Here is a 24,728-nt window from a genome sequence, read left to right as displayed (position 1 = left end):
ACCTCAGCATCGGGAACCCGCCGCGTCGCCGGGCAAGCATATTCATCATACTTACCACCGCCCTATCCCACTTCCTTTTCCTGCCCCCTTTTTCGGAGCAAGGCAACTTCCCATCCCATCGATCGTGCACCCATCAACATCATCATCATCGTTAGGCAGCCCGTCAAATTACAATAATTGACTGAACTTTTCCTTCGCCGGCTTCATTCACCACATTCGGCAGGGAGGCCCCCGTTTTCTCGCTGGGGCCCTTAAACTTAAGAACCCGTACTTGGTCGAGCCGGACGAACGAAAGGAAAAACATCCTCGTGGTGGCAGGTCAACTCGCCATAAACTCTCGTCTGGTATCGTCGTGTACTTCGGGTACGACGTTGTTTTGTTTCGCGTTACGGTTACGTGTAAAAAGATAAAATAATCACACACACACACGTACATAGAGTTTCAAAAAGGGACTAAATTTCACGACGGCGATTCGTAACTCGAAGCTCTAGAGAAGGGGATGCTACCTCGTGACGCCTGCGGACTTTACCCGAAATTTTTACTGCCCGTTCTCCGGCATCCTGTGGTCCGTGCGTCCGAATGCGCTCACTTTTTCTTGTTAGTTGTGAAAACATCTTCCGCATCTACGCGGGGCGAAGGAAGAAAAAATCCTAATTGATTGCTTCTTGCCAAGCGCGTATACTTTGGCGTCACCTCCGCAAGATAACGGAAAGAGCCGCACGCGGGGCTCCGAGGACGAAAGTGAAGCCGCTTACGTGAGCACGGTATCGATGAGGCACTATGGTGGTGATGTGGTGTGGTGGACCCGGTAGATGCTTGCCATCACTTTGCAAGCGAAAGAACACATAATTAATTATTTATGCTGCAGCCGTGGCGTGGGGGGTTTGGTTTAGGAGTTTCTCGAAAAACTAAATTGCCTCCGGAGAGCGTTCAAGGCACTTCGGGGGTTGCTTCACACGCGTGTAGGCGTTAATCGGGAAAATACACACAGGCACACCCACTAACCGGAACGGAAATAGTTGGTCTACCGAACGGTTCTAGAAGTTGCAATCGGGAAGTGGAGGACTTTAAAAAAAATCCGGTCAAAGGTTGCAAGGAACCGTTCAACAAACCATCGCCATCTTTTCTCCGTTTCCCTCCAGATTATCCCCGATGATCTCCTCTCCCTGCCCCAAATCGTTGATTGCAAAACAGACGATTGTTCGGGGAAACTCCAAAGCGATCGCTAAGGGTTGTTCAAAAGGAAAAAAAGTTCCGCTCTACCGAAGCAAGAAACGACCGATGATCCGGGGAAAGGTGTGAAGCGAGGAAAAATAAAGTTAGGAGGAAAATATCAAACAGAACGATAATTTGAAAGTGTCAGGAGTAAACAAGCGCTACGAACTGAGGGCGTTCGGGTAAGAGAAAAAAAAATGGATGAGGTCTCCGGCGGGAGGAGGCATTCGGTCGTGGCCGTGTTTTCTAAATAATTCACGCTTTATCTCAATCGATAATCACCTCCACACCGCGGACCTGCGGGTGTTGAACCGGGTCTCGTACCTGCGCGGTGTGTATTGTAAACACAGCTGAAGGGATGAATAAGAAGCTGAAAGCGGCGAATGATGACGATGCTGATTCGCATTCTAGAGCGCATTTGAAAGCTTTTCCGAGTTTGGTAGTGTATGGAGGTGGCGGGAAGGAGAGATTGGAAATTTTGCACCACATATTCGGGTAGACGATGGCGGAATGGCCTACACGTTTTCCGAGTTCGATTGCTTTTTCGAGTGCCTTCAATCATCGATCGTCTGGCGGCGTATACGTAGTAAACAGGTAGAAGGCGATTTAAAAACCACCAGCCAGCACGTGTTAGGAAGCGTACGCAAGGAACACTTTTACATGCCCTCGCACCCCCCCTCTTTTCCAGCACCCCAAAAACCCCACGCAGAGATGCTCCTCCAAAGAGGGGGTAAGTGATCCATTTCATCATTAAATTTCAATCCAATCCACGGCATCTCATTCCGCTCACCCGACGCAAAATCATCCTGACTCATCAGTTTGCGGAGGGCAATCGTTCTAAAACGGCGGATCGGAAAGTTCCAATCCGAAAAATAAAACCCGGCGATCGCTCACCGTTCTGAACTCCACGCTCCAATAATGAACCCAGCCGGGTTTCGTTCGAGTTGCGGCTTGGGAGGATTTTTAGGTTACTTTTGTTTTCGTATCAATTCCTGGTTCTCGAGTCTTGCTAGTTCTGCCCCCGGTCTGGCATGCTCCGGTGCTTTTTTTTTCCTTCTCCATTTGCGAATGAGCTTTCCTCGTTTCAACGGACATGAGCGCTGTGTTGGTACATCGCTTGTACATGGATTAGAGGCTCGGATGTTGGCATTTCTCTTCGGCCGAAATTACGCTCAAGTACGTTAGCGGTTTGTGGTTTTCACCACCCTCCTACATTCATCCTCTCCGCTGGTGTATGTGTATCTGTGCAAAGCCCTTTGGATGAAAGGTTCACTGATAAGGCAGGCAACACTTACATCCTCCAAGCTGTATACGATCGTCCATCTAGCGCGGTTAGCAACCCTTCATCCCGGTAAGGTTGGAAAACTGCTGTTGCTCGTCCTACCAGAACAATAAGCCAGAATCATTAAATTGGACCCGAGTGTATTGAGTGTGAAGTTTGCGCCTCGCCATTGCCCGAAAGCACTCCCGAGTGCCAGCTTCCCCGTCGAGAGCTTCCGAGCTTCCGAGCGGACCCCTTAACGAACAGGGCCCTCGGTGGACCAACGTCGGCGGGAATTATTATTATGATTGCGATGATTGTTGCGCACATGATTAATGGTGTAAAGGTGAACATTAAGGATGGGCGCATGGTTTTTTTTTGTGTGTGTCTACACCACTCTGGCCACGCTCCTCGTGTTGGCTACGTTGGCCCGGGCATCGGTATTGTGTGCTACAGTCCGCTTTTCAATTGGAGTCTCATTATGACCGAAAGCATCCGTGAAGTTGCCGTCCGGTGTGCCGCTCCGGATTAGGTTTTATTTTTCAACAACGCTGCAAGTGTTTGAAAGCAGTGAGAAATCATGCAGACCCGGTTAAGGGAGCCACCTCGGTATTCTGATCGGCAGCCATTGCTGCGCACTGGATGATGCAGCTTGTGAACAGGGAAGCTGAGCTGGTTAGCCGGGTCGAGGCCTATTGTGAGTGTGAACCGTGGCTTTGGACAGGGAAGCGAAAAGAATGGAAAATATCTCGCCTGCTCTGGAAGTGACGAGACAATACTTTATTCATCAACCAGATAATTGAGCATTATTAATTGCTTTTTCACGACATGGATACATTACGCGTCGTCCCGAATCGGATCGTCAGTACGCGGAAGGAACTATTCCGTAAACCGGGTTGATTTTATCTTTCAATAAGAAGCTACGAAATGAAAGAATGTTGAGAAAGGTTTATGCTTTGTATGAAAACAGCATATCAGCGTTGGTGGCGGGTCAAATACTTTTCATTATCTTGTTAAGCAAAATAACCGACACTAACCAGAAGTAAAATAATGTTAACGCATTGAATATGTTGTCTAATCACACAGTTTTATGAACACCCTGTAGTAACAAATTCAAAAGTTCATTTACCAGTCGCCATTTGTGGATGATATTTAAAAACAAAGCTCAAAATGTTGGTGGAACAGAAAAAGAACACACAAACTATTACAGCAAACTCTTGAAGCACATTTATTTCAAAAATAAATAAATTGGGCAAATAATTCGACAAATACTGTTTCATCATGGATATAAGTGTTTTTTAGATTCAAAATGTCATAAATTTCTAATATAAAATATTCATTTCAGTTGCGTAATGCACAATATTTGTTTGTATATTTTTATTCGAATATTAATTTTATGTATCTTTTAAACAGCCGGACACACTTTTTATACGTCTCAACGTTAAGTAGAAATGCCAAAATGAGATTTTATAAAACATAACAAAATAAAATATTACCGGAAACGACAACCAGATAACCAAAACGTCTTCAACATCAACTGGTTATTTCAAATTTTCGAAACAATTCACTAGAGTTCAACCTTCACTGAGTTGCGAAAAAACTTGAATTCGATTGAATCATAACATAAACATCACTTGAATCACAAAGAACGTGCGTCGTTTGGTATGAACGAGCGATTTTTCGCTTAGCAACAAGCAGTAACGAAACCAAACGTTTTCCAAATGGAAATGGCATGTTTCGTGAAGGCGGGCCTTGTCCACGATGGACGGCGTGATTCCTTGGTCACGTAATTTGTCGCACAGTTTCGTGAGCGGACGCCGCGGGGAACGGATGCGGGGTGTTGTGTGCAACTATTTATTGCCATCTAATTTCACCCGGTAATATATGTTGATTGCAATTTTCGTGTACTCAGCGGTTGGTTGGTGGCGTGTGTGTTTTGAATTTTTCGACTGTCATTGCCCCGACGGCGGAATAATTTCACCAGAAAGAACACGAGCACGAGGCTCAGAGCAGGTCGTGAGCGAAAATAAAAGGTTCAAAAGGGCGAAAGCAGTGTCTGCAGCAAATAAACTTCACTGAATGACATCCCGGGCTCAGTGCAGCAGTGTGTGCCCTTTTTTTTCCTGTGTCCTTTCTTGCCCCGTTCAGTGCAACTCGTTCGGATCGAGCCGAAAGGGTCGCAATGAGCCGCTCCGTTGAGTATCCGCGCGAAAGGTACCTCGACGTTAGGTCGGCCGGCAAGAGCGTAGGGAAAACTGCGTTTCCACATATAATAAACTTGGCGAAATGAACTCCACATACGGGGGCTTTGTGTCTCGCCGACTACTCGCCGTTGAGTGCGTGGAGGACAATGCGGCATACGCCGGCAGATACCGAAGGCGGGAGCCATCATACTGAGTAAGAAATGGAGCTTACATTCGGACGGCGGACCGGCTGGAATGGAGCATACTGGTCCGTACATTATGTCACCTAACGTACGCCCGAAAGGTTCGGTAGAAGCGTGCATTGGCGCTCTTGTTGCGGCCGGAACGGAAATGCCGGACGGGCGAACCCGCATGGACACGAAACGATCCATTAGCCGCTCCGTCGTCGCCGTAAACCATCGAGCATAATTCGATCACATTCTCACTAATTATAATCCGCCGTTATAAATACCTTCTTGGTTAGGCTTGGGGGAAGCCAACCGCACGGCGTAAGGCTGCGTTCGGTTCCACTTCCTTTTTTCTCGCCCTTTATCTCACGGTTTCCCTCTCGCATTGAGGCGCGCTTTTAAGCCTTCTATCGGGGCGATGAGACCTCAGTCACCCGGACACTGTGCCGATACCGAAAGCTAAGCCCCCTAAAAACCCAGACGCAGACGTGTTTGATTAATTTTAATGGCTTTTCCCTTTTCAGGAGCCGCCACCGCCGAACTCCTTTTCACTTCGTGCCATCCTCTCCGAGGAGATTTGGGAAAGGTGTTTGTTTACCGGCCTTGTGTGACACAACCGGGCGGCTGATTGTGTTTGGATGAGCCGCGGTACGACGGCGCGGTTCTTTAAGCCCGAGAGCTTCGTTAGCGTTGATTACCGTCCATAATTAGAGCGTCCCGGGTGAGGATGCGCGTAGTTTTCGTAGCCGACTCGCGGAAAGCTTTCCTTGGGGGGATTTATGACGTAGCGTTCTACGAAGCGAAACTCGACTGAAGGATTTGGGTAAAAAAAAAACAAGGACAAGACACATGCTACAAAACTCGGGGCTAGGCTTTAATCTGCGGAATGAAACTTTAATTCACGATGTCTCCAAGACGCGCCTTTAGTAAGGCAATAAACGACCAATGCGAAATGGGGTACGAAAGTCCGGCCGATAGCATTCAGAAATTCGATTTTCGTTTCGAGGTAAAGCTGTTAACGATATCAAATCGATTGTTAGGCTCAAGATCGATTGTTGCGTAATTTGCAACCCCAATCTCTAAACGCCCTAGGGCGAACATTTGACACGCCCTCACTCCGCAAGGCTTCAATGTGACAACGAAAGGAATTTAAAGGTCATTCAATTCAAATCGCATGGAACCAAAACTTTGCGACACAACATCTACATAAATTTAAATTAAGTGTTGTTGAATTGTGATTAAACCCTGATATATCCAAGACATGAATATTCTATTATTTCCTGGAAGTCACTTGTCGTGCTAGACGTAAAGGTTGGAAAGATTTACCGCAAACTTCACTCAAATTTCTAAGGTTGATCACATAGTGTCATGAAAATTAGTAAGAGCTAGATTAAATAAGGTAATACAAATTTAGAAAACATCATTTCAATGATGTAAAAGTTCTTTAAAAGTTTAGAATGAAATAAAAAGTTAAAAATCAAGATTTCAGAAAAAAAACAATGCTCAGCATCAGTGCGTTTCTTATACGGCAGGTGGTGTCGTATAAATGTAGGTAATATGTAACCGTAGTGTAAGTGTTCGATGTAGGTAACAGATAAGTGTATGTGTAATAATTATAATAAAGGTTGGGTCATTGAACAGCACTCGTAGAAGAAAGAAGTTTTCATAATATTGATCACAAATTATCACAAAAAATTAGCAAGAACTATATTAAATTAGTGACTGTTAACTCATGTAAAAGTTGTTAAAAAGTTTAAAATGAAACGAACTATGTTAAAAATCAAGTTTCGAGTTCAAAACAAAAACAAGGCAATTTATATATAGCAACAACAGGAACCAAAAAGGGCACAAAAAATATCCTTTGATCAATTCGTCAAAACAGCACAATCACACCTGTATATCCGATAGCTTTCCGGGAAGCGTAGCGCGCCACAGAGAAGGATAATACGAAAAAATACGCTATTTGCAGGATATTGGAAACGCAGGCTGTTTTTTTTTAATACATCGCACGCAATCGATAACGCGCCCGAATTGACGATACAACAACGGGTTTGACCGGGGACGACGTGCATCGGATCTCTCGCGACCAAAAATTGGCCTGATTTTTATGCTTTATTTCTTCTGCTTGTGGTCGATTGCTTCCTGTTGCGGTTGCCATCGTTCGGCCGGCCGCGAATGACATGATGATGAATGACAAATAGCGTTCATTTACGGTTTGGCATTTATTGATTACGGGCCGGGGGATGAAAAATTCCCGCCGTGCCACCCATAGATCTTTTCGGGCCGCACTCTCGCCGATAGAATGTCCATGTTCTCCTGTGTTGAAATGTGCTTTTTTTAATGTGCATGTAGATCCTCGTTGAGCGAGGAGGACCCTTCGAAAGGGAAGGGCGTAAAGGCAGAGATTTTTCGTACGGTTTGGGGGCCACTCGTCGAAGTCATGATTACGAAGAGCGGGGAGAAGGCGCGAGGAAGACGACCCGTGAAATACTGTACTTGGTCCCGGCGACGCCATCGGACACTTTTAGGCCATAATTTACGCGTGAATTGAAATTTTATATTGCACGTTTTGCGTGTTTTTTTTTATTCCCCGCGTTTATGGTTATTCCTCATCCGATCGGGGCGGATTATTGTTCCTCTTTTTTTTTTCTTTCCCTCCACCCCGTCATTAAAGGTAAACACTTTATTGGCGTCTGTATTGCTTTTTTGCCTCATCTCCACGCCGCGAGATGCCGGCGTGATCAGGGCTTTACGGAAATGATTTCTCAGTCCGCACTCCTCCTCTTCCACTGCTATCCTTCTATGTTGCTTATGCTTTGCCCCCATTCAGATCCTAGTCGGACCTCTTCGTGAAAGATTACTCCGCTCGAATCACCACCTTCTTGACGGTTCATCACGACTGGAGCTCGGATTCTTTGCCTAAGCCGGACCTGGGACGGCTTTTAAAGTGCGTGGTGCCGCCTCGAACAGACTGTAGCCGTTTCATCGAAGCGGATAATCAACGCATTTTTGAACCATTTATGTCATCACTCGGCATCCCCGAGGACGGGAGGATCGTTCCTTGTGCTTCCTCTGCTCGCTGATGTTTTCATTTATTGCCACGATTTGTGCCCCCTCGATTGTTAGTCACTCGGTACGGCGTACGGATGGTACATAAGTAATAATGGATTCTATTCATTCCGCATTTTCCCATCCCTTGCCACCACCGGCTCCGTTTATCACAACTCGCGAAAATTATAATTGAATATTTTGGTTCGCAGCTATAGTCGGCGGGCGAAATAGAATGGGACGATTGAATTCATTTGCATGTTTTAGGACCGCCACTTGGATGCAAATGAGCCGTGTAAGGTGTTGAAATAAAGCGTGCACCCTTCGAAAACGGTTTGTAGCTATCCATAAAAAAAGCTTTTAAATGTTTGAGCAATCTGACCCTCTACGGAATGCAAGTGGGTGAAAGAAAAGTTTATACTTCTGTCTATATTCACACTTGCAATTAAACTATTGGCAACTTTCTATTTTGTGTCACGAAATAACAAACTTTACCAGAAAGCAACATGAGAGAGAAACAGGTTATCATGCGTTTTATAACAAATCAGAAAAATATGTTTGGTCTATCAGTTAGGGAATACCTAAAGTGTATTTTAATGTTGTTTCTACATTGTATTTTAATTTCCTTGCAAGCCAAAACTTTAATATGATAATTCTGAGATTTTAAAACTCTGGAAACAATTTGTCATTCCAACATTTGAAATCTCTTACGTTGTTGAATGCAGCATCTACTTGTTCCAGTTCGTATAATCTGATGAACATTGGAAGCTGTTTAGGATTGTAAAGAATACCAAGTGTTATTTTTTATGTTATTTACAATAAAAAAAAAACGTCTTCGTTTTCGTAAAAAAACGCTTTGCTGTTCGTTAGCTTGAGTTTTAAATGACCATGAGTCGTTAAGGGTTAATGTTTAGCTTTTTATTACACTCCTTTATCCTCCTCCAGACGAGTTCAAATCAATCGTCCACTAAAGCCATGCGTCACAATAAATGATGAGTCAAAACTGACGGTTCCACTCCGCTCGCCGAATGACTCGTGATCAACTTCGTCCGTAACCAGATGAAGTGGTCATCGCCAACCGAACACGAATCCCGAATGGCAGGCACGGTTGAAGTGATCGATATCACTTCTCGGAAGCCGGCCTCTGCCAATCTAGGAATAATCCGTTCCATTTTCGTTTCGTACAAAACTCAGCCCAGAACGTCGACGCACCGGCAGCAATCGCTGCCTGGTGGCCAAAAATCGAGCAGATCGGAATGGAATTATGGTTTCCGCACCAGCAGCTCGAAGGGAGTAATCCTCCCGGGCGAGGCGGCTTTGCGTGCGAATGGAAGCGGATGGTGCAACAATCAACAGCCGGGTGTGACTATAGCACCACCACCAACAACAACAGGACTCATCATCGATCGATCGCCATCAGCCGAGAAAATCCTTCCCTAGACGGTGGAGTGAGAGAGTGTGAGAAGCTCCGGTAGTGCGCAGCGCCATGTCCACCAGGGGTCCGACGATACCGTCAATTTCGCCATTATCACCACCGTCCGCCGTAAAGCCAAATCGGCAGTTCGCAGCAGCACCATCCTCCCCGAAGCGAAACACCCGACGGCGAGAAAACGGCGGGAAAAGCGAAAGAAAACGTTAACTTTTCGGCGAAAACATGGCGCGCCCGATATGAAAAGCGAAAGCACACCAATTTTTATTGATGTAACCAATCACGAGAAACAACGGCCATAACGAAGTGAACAAATAACGCAACATCGCTCACCGCTCCATTGTTAAATCGCTTTTCGTGACGCGAACGCCAGACGGCACGCTGTTGTTGTTGGCCCGGGAATGTGTCGCCCGGGAGAGTTTCTTCCTTTGTTTGGCCGTGTGTTTTATCTCGTAACGTTTTAATCTTGCGTTTCGCGTAATTGGAGCTAAATTAGAGGCGAACTTTGCTCCGGTTTTCGGTGGTCCACGACGGTCCGTCCCTTGTTTCCTTCCACGGCTCCTATTGCTTCGGCCGTTTTCGGTCTCGGTTTTCAATCAACGACTCCCTTGGGTGTAATGTCCGGACCATTCCGAACCCCGTCGCTGCCTGGGAACTGTCCGTTCACCCGGAGGGCCAGCGGCGGTTCATTTCGGCGCTGTTCGACACGGTCCGAACACGTCCATAAGTTCTCCGTGCCCTTCCCTTCCTCCGGCGGACCAAGCCGGGTACGAGATAAAAGTGAAGGTATCACACGGGAGACCGGCCGGTCGAAACAATAATATCGGGCCACCGTAATGGCCATCGGGCCGGCTTCGATCTGACCCCGCGCGCGCGCCCCGTGGAACGAAATGGACGCCAAAACCAATTCACATCACTCCGGTGTTGCGAGGCACGCCGCCGTGGCCATAATCGTTTGGGCCGGGCGTGCCACACGTTTGTGCTTCGCCAGTGTCACCTCGGGCGACTTTCGTGCCGGAATTGAGGTTGTCGTTGAGGGTAAGGAATGGGAAGAAAAAAAGAAAATAGGCACACCGCACCACCAATCCGCCGACGGACAACAGCACTCCAAAAAGGCGCGACACACACCGGATTCGATTCCGCGCTCGATTGGACGCGAACGAAGTTTGCTACGTAAACGATTCGCGTTTACGTCCCTTGGTTGGGTTCATTTTCTTGGTTCAGGCGATTTCCCTTTTTTCTCGTCCTTCCAGCGACAGTTCTTTTGACGCGAAGTTTTGTGTGTTTTTTGTCTCAAAATCCACGATCCCTTCCCGACGTCCTGAGAGGAAAACCCACGACGAACTTTGTGAATAGTCTCCCGCCCCGAAAGGACGCCGCACGGCTGAGGTTCCGGTGTGGCACACGGTGGGACATGATTCTATCATTTCAATTATGTCGCTTCGTTCGGTGCGTTCCGCGAATCGATTGTCTCGAACGTCTCGACCGGAGCCCAAAACGGACGAACCATCGGCGTGTTTGGGGAGAGTGCGACTTTGCTTCGCTTCGGAAAGCTGCGCCAGCTTCCGTATGGATGGACGTGCATGCACGGAACGACCATGAGTCACGTAGTCCAATGCGTCCGTGGGTTCAGCTTGCAGGCATAGAGCTGGTTGAGCTGAGAGGAAGGGGTCATGTTCGACACGAGACTTCGATTACAGGTTCGAGATTGAGTTCAAGTGCACAACACACCTGTGGGGAAAAAGCTGTACGATCGGGCATTGTACCAATAACATGCCGAATGGGTTGCGATTCTTATCCACTTCTGGATTGATTCGATGAATCGATATCGTACCGTTGCGATTGACATGTTTTAGGTAATTCAGATGTTCGTACACATCCATTGTGAGAGGACAAAACATATAAAACCTACCGTGTGTAGCAAATCTACCCAAACACTCTGAAGCAGACAGAATCTGCTGAGGTACTACATGTCGTTAGGAAGTCATGAGAAAATCATTCAAATGTTCCCTACATCAACGCTCTTGAATGCCGACACTCACCATCGAGCAAAAGGCGGCAACAATTCTTTGTGACGGTTGCCAAAAGGTTAGATTCAAATCTCTACGGAGGACAAAAGAGCGTCTCACTGAAGGAATTCTTATCGAGATGGATACGACCGGGAAGGATCGCTGTGCGATTCCCAGAAGTTATCAGTTTGTGCTTCGGAATGACATTTTCGAGCCATATATATGAACCATAAAAGTAGGCGATTCAATTAAGTAGCATCGAGATACGCAGAGGACACACCGTTGCGCGCCAGTTCCAGTGATATCTCAGATAGAGGTCTAGGGAGTTCTTCCCCAACCTGGATTACGTGCTGAGTGATATTTTCGGGATTTCCTTTTACTCCGCGGGAACGAACACATCTTTGCGCGCTGCAAAAATGGACAAAATGGTCACGACGAGGGGCCTACCTGAATCACCATAAAGTCCACTAGCCCGGAGTCGGTCAGAAGTCCATAAACCACGCAAATTACTATTATAAATATACCACGCATAAGCTTCCGAAGGCCGCTTCTATCCTGGGCTCGGAGTAAAACAGAAGCAGAACAGAGTTTCCTTTTTTTTTCTCCGCGTTGACAATTTCCATCGACTGAACCAGACGCTTATCTAAACTCTATTTCACTTTTATCTGACGCTCTCGCTTTCAATAGCACGGCCCGTGGGGTGAATCCTTCCGGGTATCGTTTATTATTTCCTTCGTGTTTCTTTTATTGAAGATGTGCCCACGAAAACACGCAGTTTGAGGATGTCTATATTCGCGAGTGAGTGTGTGTTTCCCGATTTAAATGTTCTCCACCACTCCGGGTCACTTTATCAAGTCCTTAGAAGGTACACTGGAATGAGGATAACAAGAACGATACAGGAGAAAATCGTTCGAGGCGTGTGCCTAGGTTGAAGCGCATTTAATTCTAGAGCCCCCACTTTCGAACGAATAGCTTGATAGCGCCGTGGTGTGAGGATTTCTTTTTATCTTCCCGTTAAATCCACACAAACTTCCTTACACCCGGCCTGGCCTGACAGGTGAGACAGGAAAGTGTTCCGTCAGCAAGGAACGTGTAACAGTCGGTACTGCGGTCCCAAAAATACAGGGAGAACACGTATTCCATCAATTCGACGCGGGAAGATCGATAACCATTGGCGGCCCTAAGTGGGAAATGATAATAAATACGCTTTTATGATAAACCCTCCTTCATATATATAAATATCCATTCGTTGATTGGATTCAATGTGCGTCGGGGTGGCAGTCGAAATGGAGCGGCCTGGTTGTTTGATAGCGAATACGTGAATGTTTGTAGGTAATTTTCCTGCTGACTCGCTTTCTTCCCGTGTGTTTGTGTGTGCGAGTGTGTGCGAGCATGTGTTTTTTTATCACGCCCTAAACGCAGCTTCATCCATTCATTCGAAAGATTGATCACGGTGCGGAAAACATATGAACCAAAGGAGGCGCTTGGGGAGCCCGCCAGGGGTAAATTTTGACGGGACGCAGAAAGCGACGGAAGCAAAGGGACACAAAACAGATCCAATTTTCCCCCCGGCTCCCCGCCGGCCGCACGCAGTTCCGCACGGGGGCTTGAGGTGGTTCAGTTTCCACTACATCTAGATAAATGACAGTGCTACATGCTGAGCGTGCGAGAAGAGATCGATTTGCCAAATATAGAAAAGGTCCTTTGTATGATGGCGGAAGTTTTATGAGCTTCCTCCCGGAACTCATTAATATGAGAATCCATAATTGTTTTGTGTTGTGGTTTTTTTTTGTATCGTGTGCGTGCGTGTGTTTGTTTCGCAAATCATTGGCCATTCGACGAAAGTAGTTTATCCATTTCTTGCATCCATTGGTCACGTTTAATTAATTATTGATTTCTTCTCCACCGGAGCAAATGATTCGTTTTCATGAGCTAGTCCCGGAAAGTCGTTTTCTTTTCACGAGCTAGCTAATTGGTCCCGGGGAGTCCGAGATATTGATTTTCAGTGAGCGGTTTGTTGATTTTGACGCCAATGGAAAATTAGGCCGCATAGATTTCTACGAAAGAAAACTTTGTTCTCAGACGCCGAGATGCTGACAGGCAGAACATTAGTGTTCGTCCAGAAGTACGGCTGTTGCCGTGGGCAGTTTGTTTGTCAAATAACCTTAAGACTATCATTTTCCTGAGTATGAAGAAGAAGCTAACTTTAAATGCTGGAAATGAGGAATGAGCAACAGGAAAATTAACCTTGTTAAGAAAAAAAAAATAAGAAAATTAAGTTGAATTGAATTGAATAATAGATTTTTAAACTCCGAACAAATTTTACTATTCTTTTAAATGATAATTGAGAGGTTCTAAAAATTATATTATAGATCCAAAGGAAGTTGATTTGTGACAAAGCTTTCATCATATTATCAAAGGGAAATATATTTGTTTTCTTTTTTAAATGCTTTAGAACATGTCAATCGAGAGATGACAGGCAGCCAGAATTTGAGAACATAAGTTTATAAGAGTTTACAAATTGTAGTACTTACAGTTTACGGACAGGGTGACGGTCGTTTCCAGCTTGTCCTTCTCCGCCATGGCACGGTTCCACACAACACACCGGAACTTGGCTCCATCGTCCTCCCGCCGAGGCACTATCGACAAGGTGCTCGAGGTCCGCAGATCCTTCGAGCCGCCCTTGGTGATGGTTGCCTTGAAGGGTTTCTCCGAACCCACCCGGTACCAGCTGGAAGGGATGGAAAAGTATCGTAGGGTTGTCAACAGTGATATATAGAAACTGGGTTGGTAAATTTTCCTCCGCAAAAAAATAAAAACTTACGTGATGACTGGATCCGGCGATCCCCCGATGCTGCTGCAAGTGAGGTCGAACTTTTCATCCTCGGTGGCCCGCAGCTCGACGGGCTCCACGAACGGCGGCTGCGGTGGCGTCAGAACGGTCAGATTGTAGTACTCCTGATGCACGTCTGCACCGGTTCCGCTCGCTTTCACCCGGCATTCGAAGCGGCCATTATCCCGACCGTATGACGTGTTCACGATCGTCAGATCGTAGATGCCTTGCTCTGGCCGGAAGTCAATTCTGGGTAAATGGAATAGAACAACAGAGAACGAAAACATTAAGTCGGATGCACGCAGCAGATTCCGGGATTTATCCAATACGTCAGATAATGGTTCACGGTAGGCGGCCATAAACATCCCCGGGTAGAAGAAGGGGCCCGGGTCGTCAACAAACTTACAACTAGCCCCAGCAGCGATTGTTTATCGTTGCTTGAAAATAAATGCATACGAACCACAACACAGCGGTTCGTTCCGTTTGGTATCACGGATGTAGACTAAATATTTTCAGGTCACGCTTTTTCAGGTCACGGAGAAATTAGAAATAAACCGCTTCGGTGCAACCTCAGGAAAATGCGCACGTGCTCCATTAGAAGACGTGAATATTTGGAAAACTGAATGGACCAGATTTCATCAGTCGTACATGAAAGCAGAAATTCGAATGTAAACATGAAAATTAATTTGTTTACATTTTAACCTATGAACTTAAAAGTTATTTATTATCAAATTTATGATTAATGAACTAGTTATGTTTGTTCTAAAGTACAGTTCAAATCAACAATATTTGTAAAAAAATGATTTTTGGAAAAATTAATGAAGTAGAATTTATAGACTGATTCGAATCTATTAAACGAATTCCTCTGATATCATCTACTCAATCACACACGCGTATGCGAGGGTTCTTCAACATCTTTTTTGGACAAAACGCATTTTGCAATATGTATCAACATTTCAGGTGTTTCGTACATATTCTAACGGGAAGGCAGCAACAACAACGTCCGCTCCCTTTTCTCGAATATCGAGGCACCTATTTCTGACGTCGATAAATGCCACCAATCATCCAACCGTCTGCAAATAGCTCGATCGTACGCGCAAAAGGTATTTTGTTTTGCTTCCAACAATGTCCGAAATCGCCAATGCATTGCTGAGCCACGATTTTCCAACTCAACCACTAAACATTTTACATCGTGCGTGCGGTGTATGCAATGTAGCGCAGCCGAGTATAGACATAACAACGAGGAAAAATAGGAACCACAACGAGGAGTTGTCTGCGATGTGTTCCAGTCAAACATTCGTTGCAAATACAATGGGATTGGTTGGTACTCGTTGGATGTAGGAAGATTTACACAGTTTCGCGTCACGGTTTAGACAGGCAAAATAGTAACAGTACGATAGTGGAGGTAGTTCGAGTGCATTGAAACAGAACAACAGTACAACAGAAGATATGTACGGTGCATTTGCTATGCAGTGTTCCATAATGCTGCCAAATTTTGAAACAATCAGCACGCATGAACCTTTCTGGGAAAACAACAAAACGACTTGAGCTATTAAAACAATATTTTATTACCAGTAGCTTTTGATAGTTTTATTGGATATTAAAATAATACTATTCCTTCTTTGTTCAATAAGGACCTTTGGTTACCTTACTAATGGCTTGAGCAAACAACTTTCCAAATTATACATTTTGTACAGGAAGTAAAACGTAATGATTACACCTTTAAAAGTTCCTCTGTAAACCGTGTTTTAGTTTAGTACTCACGAGACCTTGCATTCAAACCATTGGGGCAACGAGGCTCATAACAATAAGAAAAAAGCTTGTCCAAAACCATCGTTAATGTGGCCATCGTAAAATTATGAAACAAAGAATTAGCCTAAGCCACGGAGGCTTTGGCAGAAATCCGTACGGAAATGCCAGCGTCCCACCTTCCGCGCGGAATGAATGGAAAAAATTTAGAAGAAATAAAGCAATCATAAAATAAATCATGCCACACGCCACCTACAATGCGAAACGATGCAATGATTTACGATTCGGGTGCCTTTCCGCTGCCGCCATTCGGACGGTGATATTTTTGCGTAACACATTTAACGGCCCTCCCTCCGATCGCGCTGGGTGTCGCCCGGTCGTTAGTGCCTCCCTCCCCCGGCACCAAAACTTCCGATTTTCTCTGGTAGAACGTTGGTGGCGTGCGGCGGGAAAAATGGAGGTCTCCTAAACTTTTGCGAGGTAAAACAAAAGGAAGCAACAACAAAAAAAACCCCCCGCGCCCAAATAAAACGAGTAATCGCTGATGAAGCGCCCTGTTGATGGAAAGTTTGGTTAGGAGGACTTGCTGAGGGCGACAGCTGAAGCATAAACAACCAAACTGATCCGTAGAACAAGCTGCCCCGAAACGGCACTGGCTCGTTTGCCAGTGCAACGAGCCACTCGGCCGAACCCTCGGCGTTCTGTCCAGGCCGGAGGAGTTGTTATTCTTGGGATAATTATGTTGGGCGAGCATTACTTTTCTTTTCCTATTTTCGGGCCTGCTCCAGGTTTCTTCTGGCTTGTTCCGTACCGGTTGAGCGCTGGACGGCGAACTTTGAAACAACAAAGTGGTGAAAAACACTGGCAGGGCGCCAGCTTTGTCGCGATATAATGGTGAACTTTCCCCGGTTTTTCGAAATGTATGGTTTTTGCCGGCCCTTTTCCCGCTGTGACTGTTGTTTTCTTGTGCCTCAAATATTATTTTAGGTTGTTTTCAAAGGTCAAAGGCTTAACCGGGTGAAGACGCTTCCGTTCCGTTCAAGGAATTGGCGATAAATTAGTAAGTGGGGAGGAAATTTTTAAAAAAATATTTAAAAACGGAGCACTGCTCATGTTGCGCAATCGACGGAAATACCAACCGCAGAACTTACAATTCGTCAACCACAAATCGTATTTCGTAATCGAATTGTTTACTTAATGCCATTAGAATGGCGTTTTAGACTTTGTTTGATTATGTTCTGGTTGATCTGGTATGTGAAATGAAAAGGATATTCATCATTTTGATTAATCAATTCCGACCCATTCAGGCGAGATGTTATTCCACTACGGTATTATTTACTTCAGTTTCCGAGATGTTATAATGGCGGGATAGTCAAAGTATAACGTGCGCAATGGAGTAGAAAAATGGCAACAGAAAAGGATCTTTTTAAAAAAAAAACCAGTCGGAAACTGCCAGCGCCGGGAAATGGAGCAATGCTTCTACCAAATCAACTCAACCGGCCGACCACCGCCGCCCTCCCTCTAAAGCCCTGCCCCTAACCTTTTTGCTGCCTCTTGTTCAAACGGTGAAGTGCCCTCGCATCGCTCTATATTGCTTATTTGACAAATAGCATAAAAGCTTCTCGGAACCAGCAGGCGGTAAAAAAGTTCAAAGGACAAACAGGACAAATCGAAAGCCTCATAAGGACGACGACTGTGGTTTCGGATGCGGTTGCGTCCCGGCACTAGCGCTAGTGATGTTCCGCCGAGCAAGCAGCATGATGACGAAGTTTGCGGAAAACTTTTACACCTTTGCTGGACGCAGGACGACGGTTTTGGAGTGGATTGGGCGAGCGGAGCGATTGTAACATACATCTGGGAGTTTGGGAATGTTTTGATGGGTATGTTTACACAGGCGGTAGAAGGGAACGGTAGGGCCGATTTGATGTACGAACAAGAGAGAGGGAGAGAGAGAGAGAGCGGGTGTGTATGTGTGTGATACTGATAGCCTCAAATGATGAAAGTTATAATATGATTGAAGTATCTCTTTGTTCGGCTCCCGATTAGATGAAGAGAACATTGAATCATAGCCTAATGAGGGCCAGCAGTCGATCAAACTGAATAACAAAACCTTGTATTAGGAATAAAAAGGTAAAATTTTCCCAGGTGCTTACCAAAGCTGGAACCATTTCATCACTTTTGTCGTTTTAAATGTTCCTAGGTATAGAAGTAACACCAAAAGTTATTCGCAAAACTATTGCATCCTTTCCAATTTTCTTGTCGTCCAGAGCGCGGTCGGTTGGAAAAAAGACCGGTTTTCGCTAGGAAAATGATGGCAGACATCGGCTGCAAAATAAACGTGCAGCTCGTGAAACTCAGCTGGCAACAGTTTTTCCGCGCGACGTAGAGTTAGAGTCAGCGCACGAAATGCATTGCTTTGATCCTTTTTTTTTTTTGGAAACTCGTCAGAGGTTGCCTCCTGTTGGTTTTGGTGGTTTGTTTTCCGACCGTGTGACTGTTGTTTTCCACGAACCCTGCTACCCCCCCTTCCACCAGCTCGACCCGTTCGAATATTTATCCTGCCACTCCCACTATGATTCGCAGATGCAATCTCGTTTAACGCTCCTTTCACGCTCCTATGCAGACCGTGTTTTTCACCGAACTGTGGCGCTTCGGCGCCAAAAATGTTTAATATTCATTACCGTGGTCTTTATGCTGCGGTTTGCTTAACTGGAGGGGTGAAATAATAATAAACCCCGTTGTTGGTGCACATTTTATCAGTTATTTGACACTTTTTAACCAATCTGATCGCGCAACCACGGTGGTCGCCATGTTGGAACGGAGTTGATTTTCTTTTTCTCGCAGCCCACAACCTTCAAAACGTTAAGAAAATAATGGATGGCCTTGGGGTGCTGTAGAAAGGTCAACAAATTTTCGTTGAAATCCGTCTAGCTTCTGAAATAACAAGTAGCTGGCAATGAGTAATTCCAGAGAGTGTCTATCCTCCTATTTTGTTAAGAAAATAATTTTTAAAAAATATGTTCATAACTTTTATATTCTCTAGTCCGAAACAATAGTAATAATACGACCATTACAAGGAGCTGATTATTAAAAAAACATGAAATCATTTATCCTGTTAACTATGGTAATCTCAATATTAGAAAATATGTCACATTTTAGTTTCATCAAAAAACTGATATTAGAATTTTGTAATTATTTTAAAATTTTCTTTCAAATTGTATACAATCTGGAATTGGGTATCTAAACGGTCATTGTAAACCGCTGATTTAAGGTCAGAATAGTTAATACATTACAATTTCAAGCATCTAATACGGTAGTCATTGGTAAAACCGATTCCTTATCGATTCTGTTTAGAGCCACAATCTTCAATTGATCGAACAAATAGAATAGACAAGCGAAGAAAAATAATGTATTGATTAGTTTACATTAGAAACAACTTCATCCGTAATTTTGTTGAAAAAATATAAAATGTAATGGTTGGAAGTTGATATTGAAAAGGATTTGTGTTTGGAGGAAACGATAAACCCCTTTTATGAAACGCAAACTGTGCCTAAATGAGATTCTTGCGAAACATTTGATTTTATTTAGCTTAACAAGCTGACGCCTTTTAGGTCATTTTCATACTACACCCTACTCCTGTTATATATTTGTCCAGGTTTAAATAATTACGCCAATAGAAATATGGAATACAAATGTATTTTATGTACGATTGGAAAACATTCGAATGATTTTGATAATGCTTATGGTTTTGGTACTTATCTGAACAGTCTGCCTGGACCAGACTTTTCACCGGATGCAGAATTAAAAATCAATATTTAAACACACGACCCAACGATGCCTTGGGCGTAGAACGAAAACACTACGCTGGCACATAACGATTTGAGAAAAAACCTTGTGCAGTGGTGTTGTCATTTTCCGAAAATATTGAACGTGATTCCGCTTTTAGGGAAGCTGCTTTCCTATCAGTTTGGATGCAGAACGTCCAGCGGCAAGTAAGGTGCTGTGCATGATAATCGTGGGATCCCCACACGATGTCGCTGCAGTTTTCCAGCGTCCTGTTTTTTTTTCTTTCTCATTTCCATCGGGGAATCGCTTTCGCACGTTTTCCTGAACGCGGGTCGGTCGAGTCGGTCCCGCCGAATGGCCGAAGCTTATCAACGGCGTACACCGTTGCGCGGGCGGTTAGCCGCTCGAACGCCGCGAATAATGGATTCGTGATGGTTCGTTTATTTGCTGAAAATTCTCACCACCACAACGCGAGCCCCTCTCACCTGGCCATCCTTCCCCCCTTTTCTGTGGTTCCTTCGCCGTGGCCGCCCTGGCGCGTGAAATAAATATGTGCATTTCCGACTCGGCCACATCCGGAATATTAAACCGGAACCAGCGATGGGCGAAGCTGATTGGCACCGAGCAGACACATACACACACAAATACACAAAGCCGGGGTGAGGGAAAATTCGATGCGTACTTCACACATCCCACCCACCCAAACACACCCAAACTTACCTGTAGTTCGTGTTGAGCTGGACATTCTTGATGGCAACATTGTCGAATTTGTTTCCCGTCGAACGTGCCCAGTAGTAGGAAAAATCGCTGGCTGCCGACTGTTCGCTGAATCGGCACTTCAGCGTCACCGTTTCGCCCTCGCGCGTGTCGCGAATCTCGTCCGCGGCCGCGATGCTGGCGAGCGTGATGAGCGTCGAAACCGTCACGGAGAATGCCACCGCTAGAAGAGAAACGGGGGAGAGAAAAGGAAAAGAGAAGAAAACTTGACATCAGACATCGGGCGAAGATGTGGTGGTGGGTGTTATAAAAATACGTTCTAATGGGACGAGACCGCTGACCGGGTTTTATCACGTCGCCCTTCCCCCCGCGCATGCCGGGGAAAGCATAATTAACACTACAATTTAGAGCTCGCTGGATAAGCCAGCCCTGCGTTAGAACGCGCCGTGATGCATCTGAAAAACGTTTCCACTTTATTGATTTATTGTCGCGCATCTAATGGACGAAGCTTTTAGAGCGTACGTCGTTGTACGTACATTAGGCAAACGGTGTGGAATCGACTGCCCACAATAAAATGCATGATTAATATTACCGTTACCGAACGAACGAACCGTCAAACCAGGGACGGCATCGACAAATCCTACCAATTTGACTGTTGCGCGGAAAAGTTGAGCTAGAAAAGCCGCAACGCATCGCATCGAACCGTCGTAGCACAAATGGGTGGAAAAGTGGAACCCGCGTTGTGCGATTTTCCAGTTGATTTTATTCGTGTTGTTTGATGTTTTGAAATATGCTCGAGAAACAAGGCAGCAACCATTCGACGGCCCCCATTACCGACAAAGTGCTGTTTGGAGTGAACTTTCGCGCCCACCGCGATTTCTACGAATGAAGCTGGACCATCGGAGCTGGCGGCTCCGAATACCGGGGCTGGCTGGCTACAGTGCGCTTTATGGGTTGGCCATTAGAAACAAAGTCCGGGGGGCCAGTTTGATGCCGAAGGTTGGAGTTGGAGGATATTTTTCTCCGGACACTTTACCCGGGCCAATTTGCGTGGAGGCGAACCGGTGCCGGGAATGTAGGAGTTCGGGACCGGTTCGTTTCCTCCTGGTCAAGCGAGGACTAGCCCCCTCCCTCCCTCCGTCCGCGTGTACTGTTTTTGTAATGATCGTTCGGATGACAAAAAAAAAGTGTGTGTGGGAAAAAGCGCTTTACGCAAATTGTCACAACTTTATCGTTGACGGTTACTCGTCGTCTTTTAACGAGCGCCGTTTGTTTCCTTTATGGCTGCAGCGCGCGCCGAAGAGAGCTAGGCGTTGGGGTGGAACAAAATGAGCCGTAATAAAATACGGCCACTTGTACAATGGGCACATTTGTATATGAACTTCGGCGATTCGAAACGGGAACGATTTTGTGACGGACGGTTTTTTTTTTTTTTTTATTTTCGGTGTTTTGTCGGTTTAACGCGGGCGCGCGCAGATCATCTCGAATTAACACATTTTCGGGGACGAATTTTGCGAAGGTATTAAAAACTGTAGTACGTCCGCTGTGTAATGCGTTTGCGATTATGTTGTTGAGTGATAAACTTTGGCCGTAAACCGTGGTTTTATCTGCATGCAGTTGTGCAAGTGTCGAAATACGGTGGATACATTAGGGACGTAAGAGGAAGTTTGAATCACAGGCATAAAGGATAACTAAAATAAAAAGTAAAATAATCACATTTTTAAAAGTTGTGTCTTTTTTATACTGTTAAAAGTTCATTGGGGATTCATTCCTTGTATCTTGGTTTCTTGGATATAAATTCGGTTGCAAACGATGTAATAGTAGTAGTAGTAGTAGTAAATGACTAATTTTGTATTAATAATTAATTGATTGACATCATTCATAACATAGTCCTAACGAATTCACAGTGAGTTTTGTTCAGTATTTTTAAATATCGTTGGAGTTGCCGTTGTGAATATTTGAAGGGCATAAAAATCCGTATAGTGGGGAAAAATGAGAAAAAAAACACGTTAGCAAAATCAAATTTAATAACATTTTAGCTAACACAAATTTGATAACATTTACCTAAACCTAAAACTTAACTGATTTACCTATTTCCTATACAAGACAAGTGCAATAATGAATGTCACTTGTAATAACAATTGTAGTGCAGATTCATAGGAAGTCACTTATCATAGGTAAATTAGTTATTAGTAGTTGTAGTATTAAGTAAAAACGATTGAAACGTAATTCTAAGCCACTGTGAAAGCATCGCTCAAAGCCGATTTCAGCTGCAGTCTGTTTGCGTTCCAAGATTCATGTCTGTTTATTGAACCGCGAAATTCATTATCGTCCAGCATGCACGGCCGACCTTCGCGGTCCGCTGGCCGGTGACTGATTCCGAGCTGATTCATAAATAAAATCCAATCCGCAAAATTTCTCTCCACCTTCCAGATGCCACCGGGATGGCAAGTTCCGGCCCAACACAAGCCGTCATCGTCCTAGCGGTTTTCACTGCACAGAGTGTAGCCACCAGGAATCGGGAATCGGCACTCGCCAAACATCACCAGCGGGGGTTGCATGTTTTTGCTCCTTTTTGTTCGTGTCGCGTAAATTTTCGCTTTGATGACTACTGTGGGACGGTCCGGTCCAGTGGGCTAAACTAGTCTGGTGCTTAGTTTTGGCTTCGATGCGGTTGCGTTCGCCAGGATTTTTGGGTTGGCTTCGGGAAACGGTAACGCTTGTCGCGTTTTCTTTACACACAAAAAAGAGTTTGACCAAACGACAACGGGGACGATGGTCGGGTTACCTTGGCGTTGCTGATGGCGGGTTCTAGAGCTCGTTTGCAGCAACGCGGAGAAATTTACAGCGTAACCCGTTTGCGTGTAAACTTCAGTGCCCAGAACCGGGAATGGCCGGAAGCGAGTGGATGAGTCCTCTGCACGCTTTTCGTTCCCGTTGACACCACCGTCGGTGCGGATTCTGGTTGTCAGTATGTCGGACCACGCGGTTTCAAGCATGACACGGACGATTGAAGCATGAAACGTGAACAATGTTGATGCATACCGTCATGTTTTTGTTTGCAGCACTGATTCATCTCAAAGTACTCTTGTAACCTCACGGTAAAACCGTACCTTCCAGCGAAATGAATTAATCAGTTCGGAGGAAAACGACTTCCCAATGCCAATTCAATTTCATATGTTCATGGAAACGATTTAAAAAAAAATCGCATTGCGATATGGACATATTTAATTGGAAATAATCAAAACAATTTTCTCAAAATTTAACATGTTCAACAGTATTCCTGGTATCGAGAAAGTAAAACATTCAAGTTTAATCTGGAATCAAACAATCACGACTCATATCCTTTAAGTTGAAATCGAATAAATTGTCCAAAGATTAACCTATCAAACTAACCAAAAAAAACGTATATATGTTGACGGGCAGAAAATGGCCATGCCTTTCGGCGAAAAAGAAATTAATTCGAAAGAATTGGCTATAAAATGACTACAGATTGAAAAAAAAAGTTAATAACCAAGTGATCCAGCATTAAACATTCATTAAACACATTCATCGTGATTGCAACGAAAATAATAAGCACAATCAAATAAAATCATTAAGAATGCAATGGCCCATTCAATGATCCCCACACACAAACACACGGAAACGGAAGCACGGGACGATCGCTGAGTGCAAGGGAAAACGTACCGTGGCGGAAAATCCCAACCCCACAGACGCGCAACATCATATTTCGTCAGAGAGTAAACACGAAAAGGACATAAATAAAAAGAAAGCGACAGAGAGGAGGAAAAAAAAACAACGTGGCGGGAACATGCGACGCCCGGGGAAAATTGCGAGGAAAGAATATTTCGCCAAACCACAACCATCCGCACGTTTAATGGGGCGGCTTTTGTATCTGTGTGGACGCAACAAATTGTCTGAAGATAATAAATAAAATAAATAGCAATAGTTTATCCGTTTCATCCGTTGCAGCGTTGGCGGCGGCCGGGTAAAGCTCGCGCAAAGCTGTGCAGTTATTAAAATTAAGCACAAATCGTTAATCATGGTGAAGTTGTGTACACTTTGGCGCACGGGACCGCAAAAGGCAAGCAAACTAAAAAACACGGAGAGCAAAGCAACAAAAAGAAACAAAAAAAAAAAGAACGTAACAAGGACCAGAAATCAGCGCGGAAACGAAACTCCCTCCGCCCCATGAGGCGGCGCCCAGCCATCAGTGGGGGGCAGATTAAAAAGTGGTTGCGAGAAAGCAGCGAAACGGAATGGAAACTGTTTAGCAACGGCACGAACTTTTCCGCGCGGAAGTATCGTGA

The 24,728-nt window shown here is 45.0% G+C and overlaps 1 protein-coding gene across 1 annotated transcript in view; it reads right to left on the bottom strand.

Annotated features, from left to right (window-relative positions):
- The window catches only part of LOC131293521 (neuronal cell adhesion molecule-like), a 205,102-nt gene that overhangs the window by 87,138 nt on the left and 93,236 nt on the right, over positions 1–24,728 (bottom strand). Inside the window, exons 2-4 of the mRNA XM_058321597.1 lie at positions 20,422–20,641; positions 14,158–14,415; positions 13,868–14,064 (exon numbers count right to left, since the gene is read on the bottom strand). Coding sequence (XP_058177580.1) covers positions 13,868–14,064; positions 14,158–14,415; positions 20,422–20,641 — 675 coding nt within the window. The remainder of the gene's footprint in view (positions 1–13,867; positions 14,065–14,157; positions 14,416–20,421; positions 20,642–24,728) is intronic.

This window comes from Anopheles ziemanni, chromosome 2, assembly GCF_943734765.1.
Source record: "Anopheles ziemanni chromosome 2, idAnoZiCoDA_A2_x.2, whole genome shotgun sequence".
Taxonomy (NCBI): domain Eukaryota; kingdom Metazoa; phylum Arthropoda; class Insecta; order Diptera; family Culicidae; genus Anopheles; species Anopheles ziemanni.
Note: the sequence above shows the minus strand (reverse complement) of the source record. Positions and strands in the feature narration are given on the sequence as shown.